The sequence below is a fragment of the Scyliorhinus torazame genome, chromosome 31 (genome assembly GCF_047496885.1).
Source record: "Scyliorhinus torazame isolate Kashiwa2021f chromosome 31, sScyTor2.1, whole genome shotgun sequence".
NCBI classification, from domain to species: Eukaryota; Metazoa; Chordata; class Chondrichthyes; order Carcharhiniformes; family Scyliorhinidae; genus Scyliorhinus; species Scyliorhinus torazame.
Genome location: NC_092737.1, coordinates 5,960,150 through 5,980,259, shown reverse-complemented (window position 1 = coordinate 5,980,259; position 20,110 = coordinate 5,960,150). Strand labels below are relative to the sequence as shown.

The window sequence follows — 20,110 nt, the reverse complement described above, 5'->3', positions numbered from 1 at the left end:
TTCGACGCTCAGGCGCTGTTGCAATGGAGGTCGAACCCTGCAGACTGTTGCTAATTGTGTCCTCTTTTAATTTGGCTCTGTTTAATTACGTTTGCTCAAGAGTCGTCGGGTATCTTTCGACACCGCCACAAGGTTCAAAACCCGAATACTGATCAAAGACTCGATACACCAGTTAGTAAGTTCAAAAGCAATGCTCATTTATTTACACACAATCAAATCTACTCATGCTTAAAACTCTACAACCTAAACTATCACTATTACTAAAAGCCTGTGCTTAGCTTCGGGTGCCCACTCAGTCAGAGGAACAATGGCCGTTGCTCGGTTCTGAGGCTGCTGGGTTGAGCTGTTTACAGGATAGCAACCAGGAGCGTCTATCTCGTAGCGTGCGTTGACTTGGATCTTACTTGGTCTGGTGTAGCTGCTCGGCAGGTCTCTCCTCGCTGAGAGCCAAGGCCAAGAGAGTGATCCTCTCTTGGGGAATCCTTTTTATACCCCAAAAGGGGCTTCGCGTGCTTTTGGGCGGGCCTCGAACTTGGCCCCAATTAATTGGGCCGTTTCCCAATTGTCCTTATCGATTTTCCTCCAATAGAGGGGTGGGTTCCCTGGTTGCTGGGCGTGTCCTAGGCGGACGTTGGTCTGCTTTGTTTTAGTCTCCTCTGGCGCTGGGGTGTCTGTCTTGGCATTGTTTACCTAAATGTTGCCTTGTGTAGGTGGTTCTGCAGTACCGGTCCTGTCTGAGAGCTAAGGCTCTAATCAACAGACAGACCTTGCACCTGCTTGCTTTTTCGGTCTTGTCCAATTTTCCCTGCATTCTTTGCAAGTGTCCATTTTGTAATCGGGACGTGGCCATCCCAGATGGCTACAAGACAAGTTGCGCACAGTAAAGCTCCCAAAAATAACTACCAGACAATGATCCCGCATGATGTTTGTTTAATGTGTTGACTGTAGATTGAATATTGGCCCAGGGACTTTACACATTTGGCCACGTAAGAGGGGGGCAAGGCTTTACCGGCTGGAGGCCACAATCAGATCGGCCAAGATAGTACTGAATGGCGCAGCAGTCTCGAGGGGCCGAATGGCTTACACCTATTTCTGACGCTATCTTCAAACAGACAAAAAATCTGCACAAACGTACCGTGCCGACGATCGTCCTGTCCATTCCGGATTTTGCTGCTGAGGTGTCAGTGGCCACTTTCTCCAGCACCGCCTGGAGGAAGGAGGAGAAGTGGGGGATTAAAGGGAGTTACACGGCGTCAGCAAAAGAGCACAGGCCCGAGGGCTTGAGAAAGCCCCTCGAGCCCCATTCGCTTCCCATTCCCTGTACAACCCGCTCAGGTGACCCTGATTCCCTGACACATGGTCAAAGGCGCCCGTACACAGCAGTGAAAGGTGGGAACTAGCTACCAGGATAAAGCAGACAGCAGTGGGCGGATTAAGGGATTGTCGAGGTGGGGGCAGGATTGGGACATTGAAATATTGAGAGGGGCGATTGAAAACCATGTGGAACGTTGGTGCTCCCCGAGCTGCTGGGACAGCGAATGTATCAGGACATGGAGCGGAGCTGGGCCTGGGAAACCTTCCCTCAGACTAGAACACTGGAGGGTTGTCGGGGCTGGAGGAGGTTACAGAGATAGGGAGGGTTGTCGGGGCTGGAGGAGGTTACAGAGATAGGGAGGGTTGTAGGGGCTGGAGGAGGTTACAGAGATAGGGAGGGGTGTAGGGGCTGGAGGAGGTTACAGAGATAGGGAGGGTTGTCGGGGCTGGAGGAGGTTCCAGAGATAGGGAGGGTTGTCGGGCTGGAGGAGGTTACAGAGATAGGGAGGGTTGTCGGGGCTGGAGGAGGTTACAGAGATAGGGAGGGTTATAGGGGCTGGAGGAGGTTACAGAGATAGGGAGGGTTGTCGGGGCTGGAGGAGGTTACAGAGATAGGGAGGGTTGTAGGGGCTGGAGGAGGTTACAGAGATAGGGAGGGTTGCAGGGGCTGGAGGAGGTTACAGAGATAGGGAGGGTTGTCAGGGCTGGAGGAGGTTGCAGAGATAGGGAGGGTTGTACGGACAGGAGGAGGTTACAGAGACAAGGAGGGGTGTAGGTGCTGGAGAATGTTACGGAGATAGGGACTGTTGTAGGGGCTGGGGAGGTTACAAAGATAGTGAGGGGTGCAGGGGCTGGAGGAGGTTACAGAGATAGGGAGGGTTGTAGGAGCTGGACGAGATTACAGAGATAGGGAGGGTTTTCGGGCTGGAGGAGGTTACAGCGATGGGGAGGGGGGTGTAGGGGCTGGAGGAGGTTACAGAGATAGGGAGTGTTGTAGGGGCTGGGGAGGTTACAAAGATAGTGAGGGGTGTAGGGGCTGGAGGAGGTTACAGAGATAGGGAAGGTTGTAGGAGCTGGAGGAGGTTACAGAGATAGGGAGGGGTGTAGGGGCTGGAGGAGGTTACAGAGATAGGGAGTGTTGTAGGGACTGGAGGAAGTTACAGAGACAGGGAGGATTGTCGGGCTGGAGGAGGTTTCAGCAATAGGGAGCGGGGTGTAGGGGCTGGAGGAGGTTACAGAGATAGGGAGGGTTGTAGGGGCTGGAGGAGGTTACAGAGATAGGGAGGGTTGTAGGGGCTGGAGGAGGTAACAGAGATAGGGAGGGTTGCAGGGGCTGGAGGAGGTTACAGAGATAGGGAGGGTTGTAGGGGCTGGAGGAGGTTACAGAGATAGGGAGGGTTGTACGGACAGGAGGAGGTTACAGAGATAAGGAGGGGTGTAGGTGCTGGAGAATGTTACGGAGATAGGGACTGTTGTAGGGGCTGGGGAGGTTACAAAGATAGTGAGGGGTGCAGGGGCTGGAGGAGGTTACAGCGATGGGGAGGGGGGTGTAGGGGCTGAAGGAGGTTACAGAGATAGGGAGTGTTGTAGGGGCTGGGGAGGTTACAAAGATAGTGAGGGGTGCAGGGGCTGGAGGAGGTTACAGCGATGGGGAGGGGGGTGTAGGGGCTGAAGGAGGTTACAGAGATAGGGAGAGTTGTAGGGGCTGGAGGAGGTTACAGAGAGAGGGAGGGGTGTAGGGGATGGAGGAGGTTACAGAGATAGGGAGGGGTTGTGGAGGCTGGAGGAGGTTACAAAGATAGGGAGGGTTGTCGGGGCTGGAGGAGGTTACAGAGATAGGGAGGGGGTGTAAGGGCTGGAGGAGGTCACAGCGATAGGGAGGGGGGTGTAGGGGCTGGAGGAGGTTAGAGATAGGGAGTGTTGTAGGGCTGGAGGAGGTTACAGAGATAGTGAGGGGTGTAGGGGCTGGAGGAGGTTAGAGATAGGGAGTGTTGAAGGGCTGGAGGAGGTTAGAGATAGGGAGTGTTGAAGGGCTGGAGGAGGTTACAGAGATAGGGAGGGTTGTAGGGGCTGGGGGAGGTTAGAGAGATCGGGAGGGGAACGAGGCGAAGGAATGCTTTTAACACAAAGATAATAAATTAACAGCCGAGTTGTTGCTGGAACAGGAGTGAGGCTCGATCAGCGAGGTACAGGGGAGGCGGTGGATGGGATGTGATTCAGGACTGAGGCTCGATCAGCGAGGTACAGGGGAGGCGGTGGATGGGATGTGATTCAGGAGTGAGGCTCGATCAGCGAGGTACAGGGGAGGTGATGGATGGGATGTGATTCAGGACTGAGGCTCGATCAGCGAGGTACAGGGGAGGTGGTGGATGGGATGTGATTCAGGAGTGAGGCTCGATCAGCGAGGTACAGAGTGGTGATGGATGGAATGTGATTCAGGACTGAGGCTCGATCAGCGAGGTACAGGAGAGGCGGTGGATGGGATGTGATTCAGGAGTGAGGCTCGATCAGCGAGGTACAGGGGAGGTGATGGATGGGATGTGATTCAGGACTGAGGCTCGATCAGCGAGGTACAGGGGAGGTGATGGATGGGATGTGATTCAGGACTGAGGCTCGATCAGCGAGGTACAGGGGAGGTGGTGGATGGGATGTGATTCAGGAGTGAGGCTCGATCAGCGAGGTACAGGGGAGGCGGTGGATGGGATGTGATTCAGGACTGAGGCTCGATCAGCGAGGTACAGGGGAGGCGGTGGATGGGATGTGATTCAGGACTGAGGCTCGATCAGCGAGGTACAGGGGAGGCGGTGGATGGGATGTGATTCAGGAGTGAGGCTCGATCAGCGAGGTACAGGGGAGGCGGTGGATGGGATGTGATTCAGGAGTGAGGCTCGATCAGCGAGGTACAGGGGAGGCGGTGGATGGGATGTGATTCAGGAGCGAGGCTCGATCAGCGAGGTACAGGGGAGGCGGTGGATGGGATGTGATTCAGGAGTGAGGCTCGATCAGCGAGGTACAGGGGAGGTGATGGATGGGATGTGATTCAGGAGTGAGGCTCGATCAGCGAGGTACAGGGGAGGCGGTGGATGGGATGTGATTCAGGAGTGAGGCTCGATCAGCGAGGTACAGGAGAGGCGGTGGATGGGATGTGATTCAGGAGTGAGGCTCGATCAGCGAGGTACAGGGGAGGTGGTGGATGGGATGTGATTCAGGAGTGAGGCTCGATCAGCGAGGTACAGGGGAGGCGGTGGATGGGATGTGATTCAGGAGTGAGGCTCGATCAGCGAGGTACAGGGGAGGTGGTGGATGGGATGTGATTCAGGACTGAGGCTCGATCAGCGAGGTACAGGGGAGGCGGTGGATGGGATGTGATTCAGGAGTGAGGCTCGATCAGCGAGGTACAGGGGAGGCGGTGGATGGGATGTGATTCAGGAGTGAGGCTCGATCAGCGAGGTACAGGGGAGGCGGTGGATGGGATGTGATTCAGGAGTGAGGCTCGATCAGCGAGGTACAGGGGAGGTGGTGGATGGGATGTGATTCAGGAGTGAGGCTCGATCAGCGAGGTACAGGGGAGGTGGTGGATGGGATGTGATTCAGGAGTGAGGCTCGATCAGCGAGGTACAGGGGAGGCTGTGGATGGGATGTGATTCAGGACTGAGGCTCGATCAGCGAGGTACAGGGGAGGCTGTGGATGGGATGTGATTCAGGACTGAGGCTCGATCAGCGAGGTACAGGGGAGGTGGTGGATGGGATGTGATTCAGGACTGAGGCTCGATCAGCGAGGTACAGGGGAGGCTGTGGATGGGATGTGATTCAGGACTGAGGCTCGATCAGCGAGGTACAGGGGAGGTGGTGGATGGGATGTGATTCAGGACTGAGGCTCGATCAGCGAGGTACAGGGGAGGCGGTGGATGGGATGTGATTCAGGAGTGAGGCTCGATCAGCGAGGTACAGGGGAGGCGGTGGATGGGATGTGATTCAGGAGTGAGGCTCGATCAGCGAGGTACAGGGGAGGCGGTGGATGAGATGTGATTCAGGAGTGAGGCTCGATCAGCGAGGTACAGGGGAGGTGGTGGATGGGATGTGATTCAGGAGTGAGGCTCGATCAGCGAGGTACAGGGGAGGCTGTGGATGGGATGTGATTCAGGACTGAGGCTCGATCAGCGAGGTACAGGGGAGGCTGTGGATGGGATGTGATTCAGGAGTGAGGCTCGATCAGCGAGGTACAGGGGAGGCTGTGGATGGGATGTGATTCAGGGCTGAGGCTCGATCAGCGAGGTACAGGGGAGGTGGTGGATGGGATGTGATTCAGGAGTGAGGCTCGATCAGCGAGGTACAGGGGAGGTGGTGGATGGGATGTGATTCAGGACTGAGGCTCGATCAGCGAGGTACAGGGGAGGTGGTGGATGGGATGTGATTCAGGAGTGAGGCTCGATCAGCGAGGTACAGGGGAGGCGGTGGATGGGATGTGATTCAGGAGTGAGGCTCGATCAGCGAGGTACAGGGGAGGTGGTGGATGGGATGTGATTCAGGAGTGAGGCTCGATCAGCGAGGTACAGGGGAGGCGGTGGATGGGATGTGATTCAGGAGTGAGGCTCGATCAGCGAGGTACAGGGGAGGCGGTGGATGGGATGTGATTCAGGACTGAGGCTCGATCAGCGAGGTACAGGGGAGGCGGTGGATGGGATGTGATTCAGGACTGAGGCTCGATCAGCGAGGTACAGGGGAGGTGGTGGATGGGATGTGATTCAGGACTGAGGCTCGATCAGCGAGGTACAGGGGAGGCGGTGGATGGGATGTGATTCAGGACTGAGGCTCGATCAGCGAGGTACAGGGGAGGCGGTGGATGGGATGTGATTCAGGAGTGAGGCTCGATCAGCGAGGTACAGGGGAGGTGGTGGATGGGATGTGATTCAGGAGTGAGGCTCGATCAGCGAGGTACAGGGGAGGCGGTGGATGGGATGTGATTCAGGACTGAGGCTCGATCAGCGAGGTACAGGGGAGGCGGTGGATGGGATGTGATTCAGGACTGAGGCTCGATCAGCGAGGTACAGGGGAGGCGGTGGATGGGATGTGATTCAGGACTGAGGCTCGATCAGCGAGGTACAGGGGAGGTGGTGGATGGGATGTGATTCAGGAGTGAGGCTCGATCAGCGAGGTACAGGGGAGGCGGTGGATGGGATGTGATTCAGGACTGAGGCTCGATCAGCGAGGTACAGGGGAGGTGGTGGATGGGATGTGATTCAGGAGTGAGGCTCGATCAGCGAGGTACAGGGGAGGTGGTGGATGGGATGTGATTCAGGACTGAGGCTCGATCAGCGAGGTACAGGGGAGGTGGTGGATGGGATGTGATTCAGGAGTGAGGCTCGATCAGCGAGGTACAGGAGAGGCGGTGGATGGGATGTGATTCAGGACTGAGGCTCGATCAGCGAGGTACAGGGGAGGCGGTGGATGGGATGTGATTCAGGAGTGAGGCTCGATCAGCGAGGTACAGGGGAGGCGGTGGATGGGATGTGCTTCAGGACTGAGGCTCGATCAGCGAGGTACGGGGAGGTGGTGGATGGGATGTGATTCAGGACTGAGGCTCGATCAGCGAGGTACAGGGGAGGCGGTGGATGGGATGTGATTCAGGAGTGAGGCTCGATCAGCGAGGTACAGGGGAGGCGGTGGATGGGATGTGATTCAGGAGTGAGGCTCGATCAGCGAGGTACAGGGGAGGCGGTGGATGGGATGTGATTCAGGACTGAGGCTCGATCAGCGAGGTACAGGGGAGGTGGTGGATGGGATGTGATTCAGGAGTGAGGCTCGATCAGCGAGGTACAGGGGAGGCGGTGGATGGGATGTGATTCAGGAGTGAGGCTCGATCAGCGAGGTACAGGGGAGGCGGTGGATGGGATGTGATTCAGGAGTGAGGCTCGATCAGCGAGGTACAGGGGAGGCGGTGGATGGGATGTGATTCAGGACTGAGGCTCGATCAGCGAGGTACAGGGGAGGTGGTGGATGGGATGTGATTCAGGACTGAGGCTCGATCAGCGAGGTACAGGGGAGGTGGTGGATGGGATGTGATTCAGGAGTGAGGCTCGATCAGCGAGGTACAGGGGAGGCGGTGGATGGGATGTGATTCAGGAGTGAGGCTCGATCAACGAGGTACAGGGGAGGTGGTGGATGGGATGTGATTCAGGACTGAGGCTCGATCAGCGAGGTACAGGGGAGGCGGTGGATGGGATGTGATTCAGGAGTGAGGCTCGATCAGCGAGGTACAGGGGAGGTGGTGGATGGGATGTGATTCAGGACTGAGGCTCGATCAGCGAGGTACAGGGGAGGTGATGGATGGGATGTGATTCAGGAGTGAGGCTCGATCAGCGAGGTACAGGGGAGGTGATGGATGGGATGTGATTCAGGTTTGCAAATGGGCAGCAGGGCTTTGGAAGTGCTGAGGTTTCGGGAGGGCAGTAGGTGGGTGTGTGTGGAGGCGCCCCCTGCCAGCTCAGCGCTGGAACAAAAGCAGCTTCAACCCAAGTATGGGAGGGCAGGATGTGTCATCGCTCTGTCGGCCACTTCATCTCCTTTCTTTTTAAAAAAAAGGGTGATTTTAAGTGGACGCTGTGAGCAGCTCACACGCCCACCGTTCCGCTTCACAGGGTTAACGCTCACATCACTAATTACAGCTGTGAGATCTCGCTAACACCGCACACAGGATCACGGCAGGAGAGAGTTCAGATAGAGGGTAAGCCAGGGATCCGACCGGCCTCACAAACAGGGCAACACAGGACACCCAGCCCTGATCTTCGTCCGGCCCTGTGAAAGGTCACACAGAAGACATAGGAGCAGAATTAGGCCACTCGGCCCATCGAGTCTGCTCCGCCATTCAATCACGGCTGATATTTTCTCATCCCCATTCTCCTGCCTTCTCCCCATAACCCCTGATCCCCTTATTAATCCAGAACCTATCTCTCTCTGTCTTAAAGACACTCAGTGATTTGGCCTCCACAGCCTTCTGCGGCAAAGAGTTCCACAGATTCACCACCCTCTGGCTGAAGAAATTCCTCCTCATCTCTGTTTTAAAGGATCGTCCCTTTAGTCTGAGATGGTGTCCTCTGGTTCCAGTTTTTCCTACAAGTGGAAACATCCTCTCCACGTCCACGCTATCCAGGCCTCGCAGTGTCCTGTAAGTTTCAATAAGATCCCCCCTCATCCTTCTAAACTCCAACGAGTACAGACCCAGAGTCCTCAACCGCTCCTCGTACGCCAAGCTCTTCATTCCAGGGATCATTCTTGTGAACCTCCTCTGGACCCTTTCCAAGGCCAGCACTTCCTTCCTTCGATACGGGGGCCCAAAACTGCTCACAATACTCCAAACGGGGTCCGACCAGAGCCTTGTACAGCCTCAGAAGTACCTCCCTGCTCTTATATTCTGGCCCTCTCGACATGTCAAAATAATTTTTGAACTTTTAAGATTTATAGAATCATGCAATCCCCTCGATGCCATTCGGCCAATGGGTCTGCATCCGCCCCTGCGAAAGAGCAGCAGACACCGGCCCATACCCCCCCCCCCCACCCACCCACTCCCCATAACCCAGTAACCCCACCTCTGCTCTTGGACACTAAAGGGTCATTTTATCACGTCCAATCCACCGAACCTGGACTGTGGGAGGAAACCGGAGCACCCAGAGGAAACCCACGGGGAGAACGTGCAGGCTCCGCACAGACACTCAAGCCGGGGATCGAAGCCGGATCGCTGGCGCTGTGAGGCAGCAGTGCTAACCACCGTGCCGCCCCATAAGGCACGTCGGGTCTTCAACCAGCTGGAGGTAACAGAATGGCCCACACCACACACGCACCGACTTGCTCATTCCAGGTACTAAATATAAGGAGGATTTGAAAGAAATCGAATTCCTCTGGTGTCTACAAGGTGTAGTTCCCACTGTAACCATAGATACGCAGCAGCTAATTCGTGCCAAACAAGCACCCAAAGACAGCAACAAGCAGATAGCCTGTTTTGGCTCAGGATAGAAATTGGCCCCCACGCGGGGAGTAAACCCCTGATCTTTGCTCTTTCTCAAAAGAACCACCGAAGGATGGTTTGACTCCACCTGGGAAATCGGATGTGGCCTCGATTTAGTGTCTCTCCCGGAAGCCGGGAACGTCGGCAATGAGGCGGGAGTGCCCAGGGCGAATCGTGTCGCCGGCAGTGCCCAGGGCGAATCGTGTCGCCGGCAGTGCCCAGGGCGAATCGTGTCGCCGGCAGTGCCCAGGGCGAATCGTGTCGCCGGGAGTGCCCAGGGCGAATCGTGTCGCCGGGAGTGCCCAGGGCGAATCGTGTCGCCGGCAGTGCCCAGGGCGAATCGTGTCGCCGGCAGTGCCCAGGGCGAATCGTGTCGCCGGCAGTGCCCAGGGCGAATCGTGTCGCCGGCAGTGCCCAGGGCGAATCGTGTCGCCGGCAGTGACCAGGGCGAATCGTGTCGCCGGCAGTGCCCAGGGCGAATCGTGTCGCCGGCAGTGCCCAGGGCGAATCGTGTCGCCGGGAGTGCCCAGGGCGAATCGTGTCGCCGGCAGTGCCCAGGGCGAATCGTGTCGCCGGCAGTGCCCAGGGCGAATCGTGTCGCCGGGAGTGCCCAGGGCGAATCGTGTCGCCGGCAGTGCCCAGGGCGAATCGTGTCGCCGGGAGTGCCCAGGGCGAATCGTGTCGCCGGCAGTGCCCAGGGCGAATCGTGTCGCCGGGAGTGCCCAGGGCGAATCGTGTCGCCGGGAGTGCCCAGGGCGAATCGTGTCGCCGGCAGTGCCCAGGGCGAATCGTGTCGCCGGCAGTGCCCAGGGCGAATCGTGTCGCCGGGAGTGCCCAGGGCGAATCGTGTCTCCGGGAGTGCCCAGGGCGAATCGTGTCGCCGGGAGTGCCCAGGGCGAATCGTGTCGCCGGCAGTGCCCAGGGCGAATCGTGTCGCCGGCAGTGCCCAGGGCGAATCGTGTCGCCGGGAGTGCCCAGGGCGAATCGTGTCTCCGGGAGTGCCCAGGGCGAATCGTGTCGCCGGCAGTGCCCAGGGCGAATCGTGTCGCCGGCAGTGCCCAGGGCGAATCGTGTCGCCGGGACTCCCCAGGGCGAATCGTGTCTCCGGGAGTGCCCAGGGCGAATCGTGTCGCCGGCAGTGCCCAGGGCGAATCGTGTCGCCGGGAGTGCCCAGGGCGAATCGTGTCGCCGGCAGTGCCCAGGGCGAATCGTGTCGTCGGCAGTGCCCAGGGCGAATCGTGTCGCCGGCAGTGCCCAGGGCGAATCGTGTCGCCGGCAGTGCCCAGGGCGAATCGTGTCGCCGGCAGTGCCCAGGGCGAATCGTGTCGCCGGGACTCCCCAGGGCGAATCGTGTCTCCGGGAGTGCCCAGGGCGAATCGTGTCGCCGGCAGTGCCCAGGGCGAATCGTGTCGCCGGGAGTGCCCAGGGCGAATCGTGTCGCCGGCAGTGCCCAGGGCGAATCGTGTCGCCGGGAGTGCCCAGGGCGAATCGTGTCGCCGGGAGTGCCCAGGGCGAATCGTGTCGCCGGCAGTGCCCAGGGCGAATCGTGTCGCCGGCAGTGCCCAGGGCGAATCGTGTCGCCGGGAGTGCCCAGGGCGAATCGTGTCGCCGGGAGTGCCCAGGGCGAATCGTGTCGCCGGGAGTGCCCAGGGCGAATCGTGTCGCCGGGAGTGCCCAGGGCGAATCGTGTCGCCGGGAGTGCCCAGGGCGAATCGTGTCGCCGGGAGTGCCCAGGGCGAATCGTGTCGCCGGGAGTGCCCAGGGCGAATCGTGTCGCCGGGAGTGCCCAGGGCGAATCGTGTCGCCGGGAGTGCCCAGGGCGAATCGTGTCGCCGGGAGTGCCCAGGGCGAATCGTGTCGCCGGGAGTGCCCAGGGCGAATCGTGTCGCCGGCAGTGCCCAGGGCGAATCGTGTCGCCGGGAGTGCCCAGGGCGAATCGTGTCTCCGGGAGTGCCCAGGGCGAATCGTGTCGCCGGGAGTGCCCAGGGCGAATCGTGTCGCCGGCAGTGCCCAGGGCGAATCGTGTCGCCGGGAGTGCCCAGGGCGAATCGTGTCGCCGGGAGTGCCCAGGGCGAATCGTGTCGCCGGGAGTGCCCAGGGCGAATCGTGTCGCCGGCAGTGCCCAGGGCGAATCGTGTCGCCGGCAGTGCCCAGGGCGAATCGTGTCGCCGGGAGTGCCCATGGCGAATCGTGTCGCCGGCAGTGCCCAGGGCGAATCGTGTCGCCGGCAGTGCCCAGGGCGAATCGTGTCGCCGGGAGTGCCCAGGGCGAATCGTGTCGCCGGGAGTGCCCAGGGCGAATCGTGTCGCCGGGAGTGCCCAGGGCGAATCGTGTCGCCGGGAGTGCCCAGGGCGAATCGTGTCGCCGGCAGTGCCCAGGGCGAATCGTGTCTCCGGGAGTGCCCAGGGCGAATCGTGTCGCCGGGAGTGCCCAGGGCGAATCGTGTCACCGGGAGTGCCCAGGGCGAATCGTGTCGCCGGGAGTGCCCAGGGCGAATCGTGTCGCCGGGAGTGCCCAGGGCGAATCGTGTCGCCGGCAGTGCCCAGGGCGAATCGTGTCGCCGGGAGTGCCCAGGGCGAATCGTGTCGCCGGCAGTGCCCAGGGCGAATCGTGTCGCCGGCAGTGCCCAGGGCGAATCGTGTCGCCGGGAGTGCCCAGGGCGAATCGTGTCGCCGGCAGTGCCCAGGGCGAATCGTGTCGCCGGGAGTGCCCAGGGCGAATCGTGTCGCCGGCAGTGCCCAGGGCGAATCGTGTCGCCGGCAGTGCCCAGGGCGAATCGTGTCGCCGGCAGTGCCCAGGGCGAATCGTGTCGCCGGGAGTGCACAGGGCGAATCGTTTCGCCGGGAGTGCCCAGAGCGAATCGTGTCGCCGCGAGTGCCCAGGGCGAATCGTGTCGCCGGGAGTGCCCAGGGCGAATCGTGTCGCCGGCAGTGCCCAGGGCGAATCGTGTCGCCGAGCTTCCCACTGAGCCACCGGGAGTTAAAAATCCCAAAAATAAACTGACGGATTGGAGCGAAGGGACAAAGACCGACGAGTGCGGCGATGGACCGCAGGGGCAGGCAGCGGGGAATAGAAAGGAACCCTGGCGGGAGAGCGGGGCCTGCGTTGGCTGGGGTTTGAGCAGAATGGGAGGCGCTTATTGATCGTGTGTAAAAGATCTGCCCAGACGCGGCAGGGTGGGTGCGGGAAAAATGTTACCCCTGGGGATGGGGAGGTGATCGAGAACCATGGTCTAGCAGAGTGCTGGAGGGGCCGAATGGCCTACTCCTGTTCCGTTGGGATCACCTTCAGAGAAGGAGGTAGCAATGTTTATTTTAGAACCCACCCCCGTATTGTCACCATCCCTTCATTTCAGAATGAGCCGACTCAAACTGCTGCCTTTTCTCTCAGGTTTCCAAGACAACGCTGCAGCTTTGCGGCATTCCTCCCCCTTCTCCTCATCCTCCCGCTTCTCGTCATCCTCCCCCTTCTCCTCATCCTCCCGCTTCTCCTCATCCTCCCCCTTCTCCTCATCCTCCCCCTTCTCCTCATCCTCCCCCTTCTCCTCATCCTCCCCCTTCTCCTCATCCTCCCGCTTCTCCGCATCCTCCCCCTTATCCTCATCCTCCCCCTTCTCCTCATCCTCCCCCTTCTCCTCATCCTCCCCTTCTCCTCATCCTCCTGCTTCTCCTCATCCTCCCCCTTCCCCTCATCCTCCCCCTTCTCCTCATCCTCCCCCTTCTCCTCATCCTCCCGCTTCTCCTCATCCTCCCCCTTCTCCTCATCCTCCCCCTTCCCCTCATCCTCCCCCTTCTCCTCATCCTCCCGCTTCTCCTCATCCTCCCCCTTCTCCTCATCCTCCCCCTTCCCCTCATCCTCCCCCTTCTCCTCATCCTCCCCCTTCTCCTCATCCTCCCGCTTCTCCTCATCCTCCCCCTTCTCCTCATCCTCCCCCTTCTCCTCATCCTCCCCCTTCCCCTCATCCTCCCCCTTCTCCTCATCCTCCCCCTTCTCCTCATCCTCCCCCTTCTCCTCATCCTCCCCCTTCTCCTCATCCTCCCGCTTCCCCTCATCCTCCCGCTTCTCGTCATCCTCCCCTTCTCCTCATCCTCCCGCTTCTCGTCATCCTCCCCCTTCCCCTCATCCTCCCCCTTCTCCTCATCCTCCCGCTTCTCCTCATCCTCCCCCTTCTCCTCATCCTCCCCCTTCCCCTCATCCTCCCCCTTCTCCTCATCCTCCCCCTTCTCCTCATCCTCCCCCTTCTCCTCATCCTCCCCCTTCTCCTCATCCTCCCCCTTCTCCTCATCCTCCCGCTTCCCCTCATCCTCCCCTTTCCCCTCATCCTCCCCTTCTCCTCATCCTCCCGCTTCTCCTCATCCTCCCGCGTCCCCTCATCCTCCCCCTTCTCCTCATCCTCCCCCTTCTCCTCATCCTCCCCCTTCTCCTCATCCTCCCGCTTCTCCTCATCCTCCCGCTTCTCCTCATCCTCCCGCTTCCCCTCATCCTCCCGCTTCCCCTCATCCTCCCCCTTCTCCTCATCCTCCCCCTTCTCCTCATCCTCCCCCTTCCCCTCATCCTCCCCCTTCTCCTCATCCTCCCGCTTCCCCTCATCCTCCCGCTTCCCCTCATCCTCCCCCTTCTCCTCATCCTCCCCCTTCTCCTCATCCTCCCGCTTCCCCTCACCCTCCCCCTTCTCCTCATCCTCCCCCTTCCCCTCATCCTCCCCCTTCTCCTCATCCTCCCCCTTCTCCTCATCCTCCCCCTTCTCCTCATCCTCCCCCTTCTCCTCATCCTCCCCCTTCTCCTCATCCTCCCGCTTCCCCTCATCCTCCCGCTTCTCGTCATCCTCCCCTTCTCCTCATCCTCCCGCTTCTCGTCATCCTCCCCCTTCCCCTCATCCTCCCCCTTCTCCTCATCCTCCCCCTTCTCCTCATCCTCCCCCTTCTCCTCATCCTCCCCCTTCCCCTCATCCTCCCCCTTCTCCTCATCCTCCCGCTTCTCCTCATCCTCCCCTTTCCCCTCATCCTCCCGCTTCCCCTCATCCTCCCGCTTCCCCTCATCCCCCCGCTTCTCCTCATCCTCCCGCTTCTCGTCATCCTCCCCCTTCCCCTCATCCTCCCCCTTCTCCTCATCCTCCCCCTTCCCCTCATCCTCCCGCGTCCCCTCATCCTCCCCCTTCTCCTCATCCTCCCCCTTCTCCTCATCCTCCCCCTTCTCCTCATCCTCCCCCTTCTCCTCATCCTCCCGCTTCTCGTCATCCTCCCCCTTCCCCTCATCCTCCCCCTTCCCCTCATCCTCCCGCTTCTCCTCATCCTCCCCCTTCACCTCATCCTCCCCCTTCTCCTCATCCTCCCCCTTCTCCTCATCCTCCCGCTTCTCGTCATCCTCCCCCTTCCCCTCATCCTCCCCCTTCCCCTCATCCTCCCGCTTCTCCTCATCCTCCCCCTTCACCTCATCCTCCCCCTTCTCCTCATCCTCCCGCTTCTCCTCATCCTCCCGCTTCTCCTCATCCTCCCCCTTCTCCTCATCCTCCCCCTTCTCCTCATCCTCCCCCTTCTCCTCATCCTCCCCCTCCTCCTCATCCTCCCCCTTCTCCTCATCCTCCCCCTTCTCCTCATCCTCCCCCTTCTCCTCATCCTCCCCCTTCTCCTCATCCTCCCCCCTTCTCGTCATCCTCCCCCTTATCCTCATCCTCCCGCTTCTCCTCATCCTCCCTCTGTCCCCCTGCCCTCCCTCTGTCCCCCTGCCCTCCCTCTGTCCCCCTGCCCTCCCTCTGTCCCCCTGCCCTCCCTCTGTCCCCCTGCCCTCCCTCTGTCCCCCTGCCCTCCCTCTGTCCCCCTGCCCTCCCTCTGTCCCCCTGCCCTCCCTCTGTCCCCCTGCCCTCCCTCTGTCCCCCTGCCCTCCCTCTGTCCCCCTGCCCTCCCTCTGTCCCCCTGCCCTCCCTCTGTCCCCCTGCCCTCCCTCTGTCCCCCTGCCCTCCCTCTGTCCCCCTGCCCTCCCTCTGTCCCCCTGCCCTCCCTCTGTCCCCCTGCCCTCCCTCTGTCCCCCTGCCCTCCCTCTGTCCCCCTGCCCTCCCTCTGTCCCCCTGCCCTCCCTCTGTCCCCCTGCCCTCCCTCTGTCCCCCTGCCCTCCCTCTGTCCCCCTGCCCTCCCTCTGTCCCCCTGCCCTCCCTCTGTCCCCCTGCCCTCCCTCTGTCCCCCTGCCCTCCCTCTGTCCCCCTGCCCTCCCTCTGTCCCCCTGCCCTCCCTCTGTCCCCCTGCCCTCCCTCTGTCCCCCTGCCCTCCCTCTGTCCCCCTGCCCTCCCTCTGTCCCCCTGCCCTCCCTCTGTCCCCCTGCCCTCCCTCTGTCCCCCTGCCCTCCCTCTGTCCCCCTGCCCTCCCTCTGTCCCCCTGCCCTCCCTCTGTCCCCCTGCCCTCCCTCTGTCCCCCTGCCCTACCTCTGTCCCCTCCCTCCCTCTGTCCCCCTGCCCTCCCTCTGTCCCCCTGCCCTCCCTCTGTCCCCCTGCCCTCCCTCTGTCCCCCTGCCCTCCCTCTGTCCCCCTGCCCTCCCTCTGTCCCCTCCCTCCCTCTGTCCCCCTGCCCTCCCTCTTTCCCCCTGCCCTCCCTCTTTCCCCCTGCCCTCCCTCTTTCCCCCTGCCCTCCCTCATTGTGGCTGCTCTAACCTCTCCCCTAGATTCCAGCTTTGCGATCCATTGCGGCACCTACCGAGAGTAGCGATGACCTCTCACACAGAAAGCTACACAGCAGGGAGCTGGAACTAGGCCAAGGACAGGGTGTACGGGCCAGCACGTTGGTGCAGACCCTCGAACCGGGGCACACGGCATACTCAGATTCTCAGGGTCAGCCCCAATCTCCCACGCAGTGCGTGGACGTTAAATGGCGGAGAGATTTCCCCGCCCTCAGCAAGAACAAAAGCTTGCATTTATTTAGCACCTTCCCGGGGCGCCTGAAGAGGAGGGACCCCATGGTGGGGCCTCCTCACTTGCGGGGGTGATGGGGAGGTAATGCCCACATGTGTGGGGGGTGATATCGCTCACTTAGTGACTGAGGCACCCTTTCAAAATGGCGGCCCAATCTCGGAGTTCAGCTCCCCAGTGCTGAGCTGGTGAGAAACTCCGAGGGCCCAGAAAAGTGAGTAAGAGCGGTTAGACAGCGGTGCGGAACTTGCCGGCAGCGTCGACGGGAAACCCCCAGCGAAACTCGCCGCAAACGCCACTTGGAAACTTTTCCATTAAAATCGAGGCCAATTTCTCCAATTATCTGCTCCCCGGGGAACGTCTTTTTATACAAATAAAATTCCATTCGCCCAACTTTTACGGTGCTTTAATTATCCCTTTTGTAGCCACAAAGCCTGGCTGTCTTTCAAACCAGGATTTTTAAAAACGGGACTGCGGCAATCACACGCACTAAACCCGCCTTTTAACCCTTTCTGCACCAACACATACAATGCAGTATATCCAAAATCCCTGTGCTCAGCACAGTATTTGAGAGAGAGAGAGACAGGGAGCATCTGCCAGTCAACAACAATGGGCATTTGTATATCCCCCTCTAACGCTGTGGCGAGTCCACTACTGTTGCAGGCAGGGCATTCCACACTCTTACTACTCTCTGAGTAAAGAACCTACCTCTGACATCTGTCCTATATCTATCTCCCCTCAATTTAAAGCTATGTCCCCTCGTGCTAGACATCACCATCAGAGGAAAAAGGCTCTCACTGTCCATTCTATCCAATCCTCTGATCATCTTGTTTGCCTCAATTAAGTCACCTCTTAACCTTCTTCTCTCTAATGAAAACAGCCTCAAGTCCCTCAGCCTTTCCTCATAAGATCTTCCCTCCATACCAGGCAACATTCTGGTAAATCTCCTCTGCACCCTTTCCAATGCTTCCACATCCTTCCTATAATGCGGCGACCAGAATTGCACGCAATACTCCAAATGCGGCCGCACCAGAGTTTTGTACAGTTGCAACATGACCTCATGGCTCCGAAACTCAATCCCTCTACCAATAAAAGCTAACACACCGTACGCCTTCTTAACAACCCTCTCAACCTGGGTGGCAACTTTCAGGGATCTATGTACATGGACACCGAAACCTCTCAGCCCAGCTCTGCAGCTTATCTATGCCCCTCTGTAACTTGTAACATCTGTCTGCACTGTCCACAACTCCACCGACTTTAGTGTCATCTGCAAATTTACTCACCCACCCTTCTACGCCCTCCTCCAGATCATTTATAAAAATTACAAACAGCAGTGGCCCCAAAACAGATCCTTGTGGTACACCACTAGTAACTTGACTCCAGTCTGAACATTTCCCATCAACCACCACCCTTTGTCTTCTTCCAGCTAGCCAATTTCTGATCCAAACTGCTAAATCTCCCTGAATCCCATGCTTCCGTATTTTCTGCAATAGCCTACCGTGGGGAACCTTATCAAACGCTTTACTGAAATCCATATACACCACAGCAACTGCTTTAACCTCATCCACCTGTTTGGTCACCTTCTCAAAGAACTCAATAAGGTTTGTGAGGCATGACCTACCCTTCACAAAACCGTGTTGACTATCTCTAATCAAATTATTCCTTTCCAGATGATTATACATCCTATCTCTTATGAACCTTTCCAAGACCTTGCCCACAACAGAAGTAAGGCTCACTGGTCTATAGTTACCGGGGTTGTCTGAATCTCAGTATTCTCCTCAACAACATTGTCCTTTTCCTGCGTGAATACTGACAAAAAATATTCATTTCGCACCTCTCCTATCTCCTCGGACTCCATGCACAACTTCCCACTACTTTCCTTGACTGGCCCTACTCTTACCCTAGTCATTCTTTTATTCCTGACATATCTATAGAAAGCTTTAAGGTTATCCTTGATCCTATCTGCCAAAGACTTCTCATGTCCTCTCCTGGCTCTTCTTAGCTCTCTCTTTAGGTCCTTCCTAGCTAACTTGCAACTCTCGAGCGCCCTAACTGAACCTTCACGTCTCATCGTTACATAAGCCTCCTTCTTCCTCTTGACAAGCGTTTCAACTGCTTTAGTAAACCACGGTTCCCTCGCTCGACCACATCCTCCCTGCCTGACAGGTACATACTTATCAAGGACACGCAGTAGCTGTTCCTTGAACAAGCTCCATATTTCAATTGTGCCCATCCCCTGCAGTTTTCCTCTTCATCCAATGCATCCTAAGTCTTGCCTCATCGCACATAATTGCCTTTCCCCCAGATATAACTCTTGCCCTGCAGTATATACCTACCCCTTTCCATCACTAAAGTAAACTTAATCGAATTGTGGTCACTATCACCAAAGTGCTCACCTACCTCCAAATCTAACATCTGTCCTGGTTCATTACCCAGTACCAAATCCAATATGGCCTCGCCTCTCGTTGGCCTATCTACATACTGCGTCAGGAAACCCTCCTGCAATTTCATCTCTTGCTTCCCATAGAATCCTTGGATATATCCCGTCAGCCCCGGGGGACTTGTCTATCCTCAAGTTTTTCAAAATGCCCAACACATCTTCCTTCCGAACAAGTATTTCCTCGAGCTTACCAATCTGTTTCACACTGTCCTCTCCAACAATATGGCCCCTCTCATTTGTAAATACTGAAGAAAGGTACTCGTTCAAGACCTCTCCTATCTCTTCAGACTCAATACACAATCTCCCACTACTGTCCTTGATCGGACCTACCCTCGCTCTAGTCATTCTCATATTTCTCACATATGTGTAAAAGGCCTTGGGGTTTTCCTTGATCCTACCCGCCAAAGATTGTTCATGCCCTCTCTTAGCTCTCCTAATCCCTTTCTTCAGTTCCCTCCTGGCTATCTTGTATCCCTCCAATGCCCTGTCTGAACCTTGTTTCCTCAGCCTTACATAAGTCTCCTTCTTCCTCTTAACAAGACATTCAACCTCACTTGTCAACCATGGTTCCCTCACTCGACCATCTCTTCCCTGCCTGACAGGGACATGCATATCAAGGACACGTAGTACCTGTTCCTTGAACAAGTTCCACATTTCACTTGTGTCCTTCCCTGACAGCCTATGTTCCCAACTTATAAGATAAAAGATAACAGTTGAGATTTAGTGTTCAATTTTATTGTGGAGCATTCTTTAACGGGTAACTGTCAGCTATTTTCTTGTATGACGTTAAAGGTATTTTAATCCTGCGTTGGTAATAAAGATTATGGCTGGTTTAGCACCGGGCTAAATAGCTGGCTTTTAAAACAGGCCAGCAGCACGGTTCAATTCCCGTACCAGCCTCACCGAATAGGCGCCGGATTGTGGCGACTAGGGGCTTTTCACAGTAATTTCATTTGAAGCCTACTTGTGACAATAAGCCATTTTCATTTCATTTCATTTAACATATCGTATCCCTATTTGTGCGTGGAGTCACTCCTGGAATGAAGTAGCCTCTCCTCGCAGTCTGACAAATTAAATAAAATAGTGGGGTTTCTGTCCGGTGTCGGTCCGGGATCGTAATAATACTGACAGGTGCCCCTCTTACCTGTGGCGCCTGAGTGGCATAGGGACGTACATCGTGCAGCACAGGGCAGCAAGCCGGAGATCGCCAGGTGCTGAAAGAGACACAAGACGGAATATTTACAGCGAGCGGAGTTGTTCAGCCACGTGCCAGTCACACTGAGTACAAGCATCGGCTTAAATTCAAGGATCCATAGAGTTCCTGCAGTGCAGAATGAGGCCATTCGACCCACTGGGTCAGAACCGGTCCTCCGAAAGAGCGCCCTACCTTGGCCCATTCCCTCGCCCCCCAACCCCACCTGACCTGTCCGACTTCGGAAATTAGGGGGTAATTTATCCA

General features: G+C 57.8%; 1 protein-coding gene across 2 annotated transcripts in view; it reads right to left on the bottom strand.

Annotated features, from left to right (window-relative positions):
• acadvl (acyl-CoA dehydrogenase very long chain) overlaps window positions 1-20,110 on the bottom strand; it is a 169,061-nt gene that overhangs the window by 86,928 nt on the left and 62,023 nt on the right. Inside the window, exons 2-3 of one of the 2 annotated variants that reach the window (XM_072493233.1) lie at window positions 19,796-19,865; window positions 1,136-1,207 (exon numbers count right to left, since the gene is read on the bottom strand). In XM_072493233.1, the coding sequence (XP_072349334.1) occupies window positions 1,136-1,207; window positions 19,796-19,865 (142 nt within the window). The remainder of the gene's footprint in view (window positions 1-1,135; window positions 1,208-19,795; window positions 19,866-20,110) is intronic. The other variant, XM_072493234.1, reaches the window with a different exon arrangement.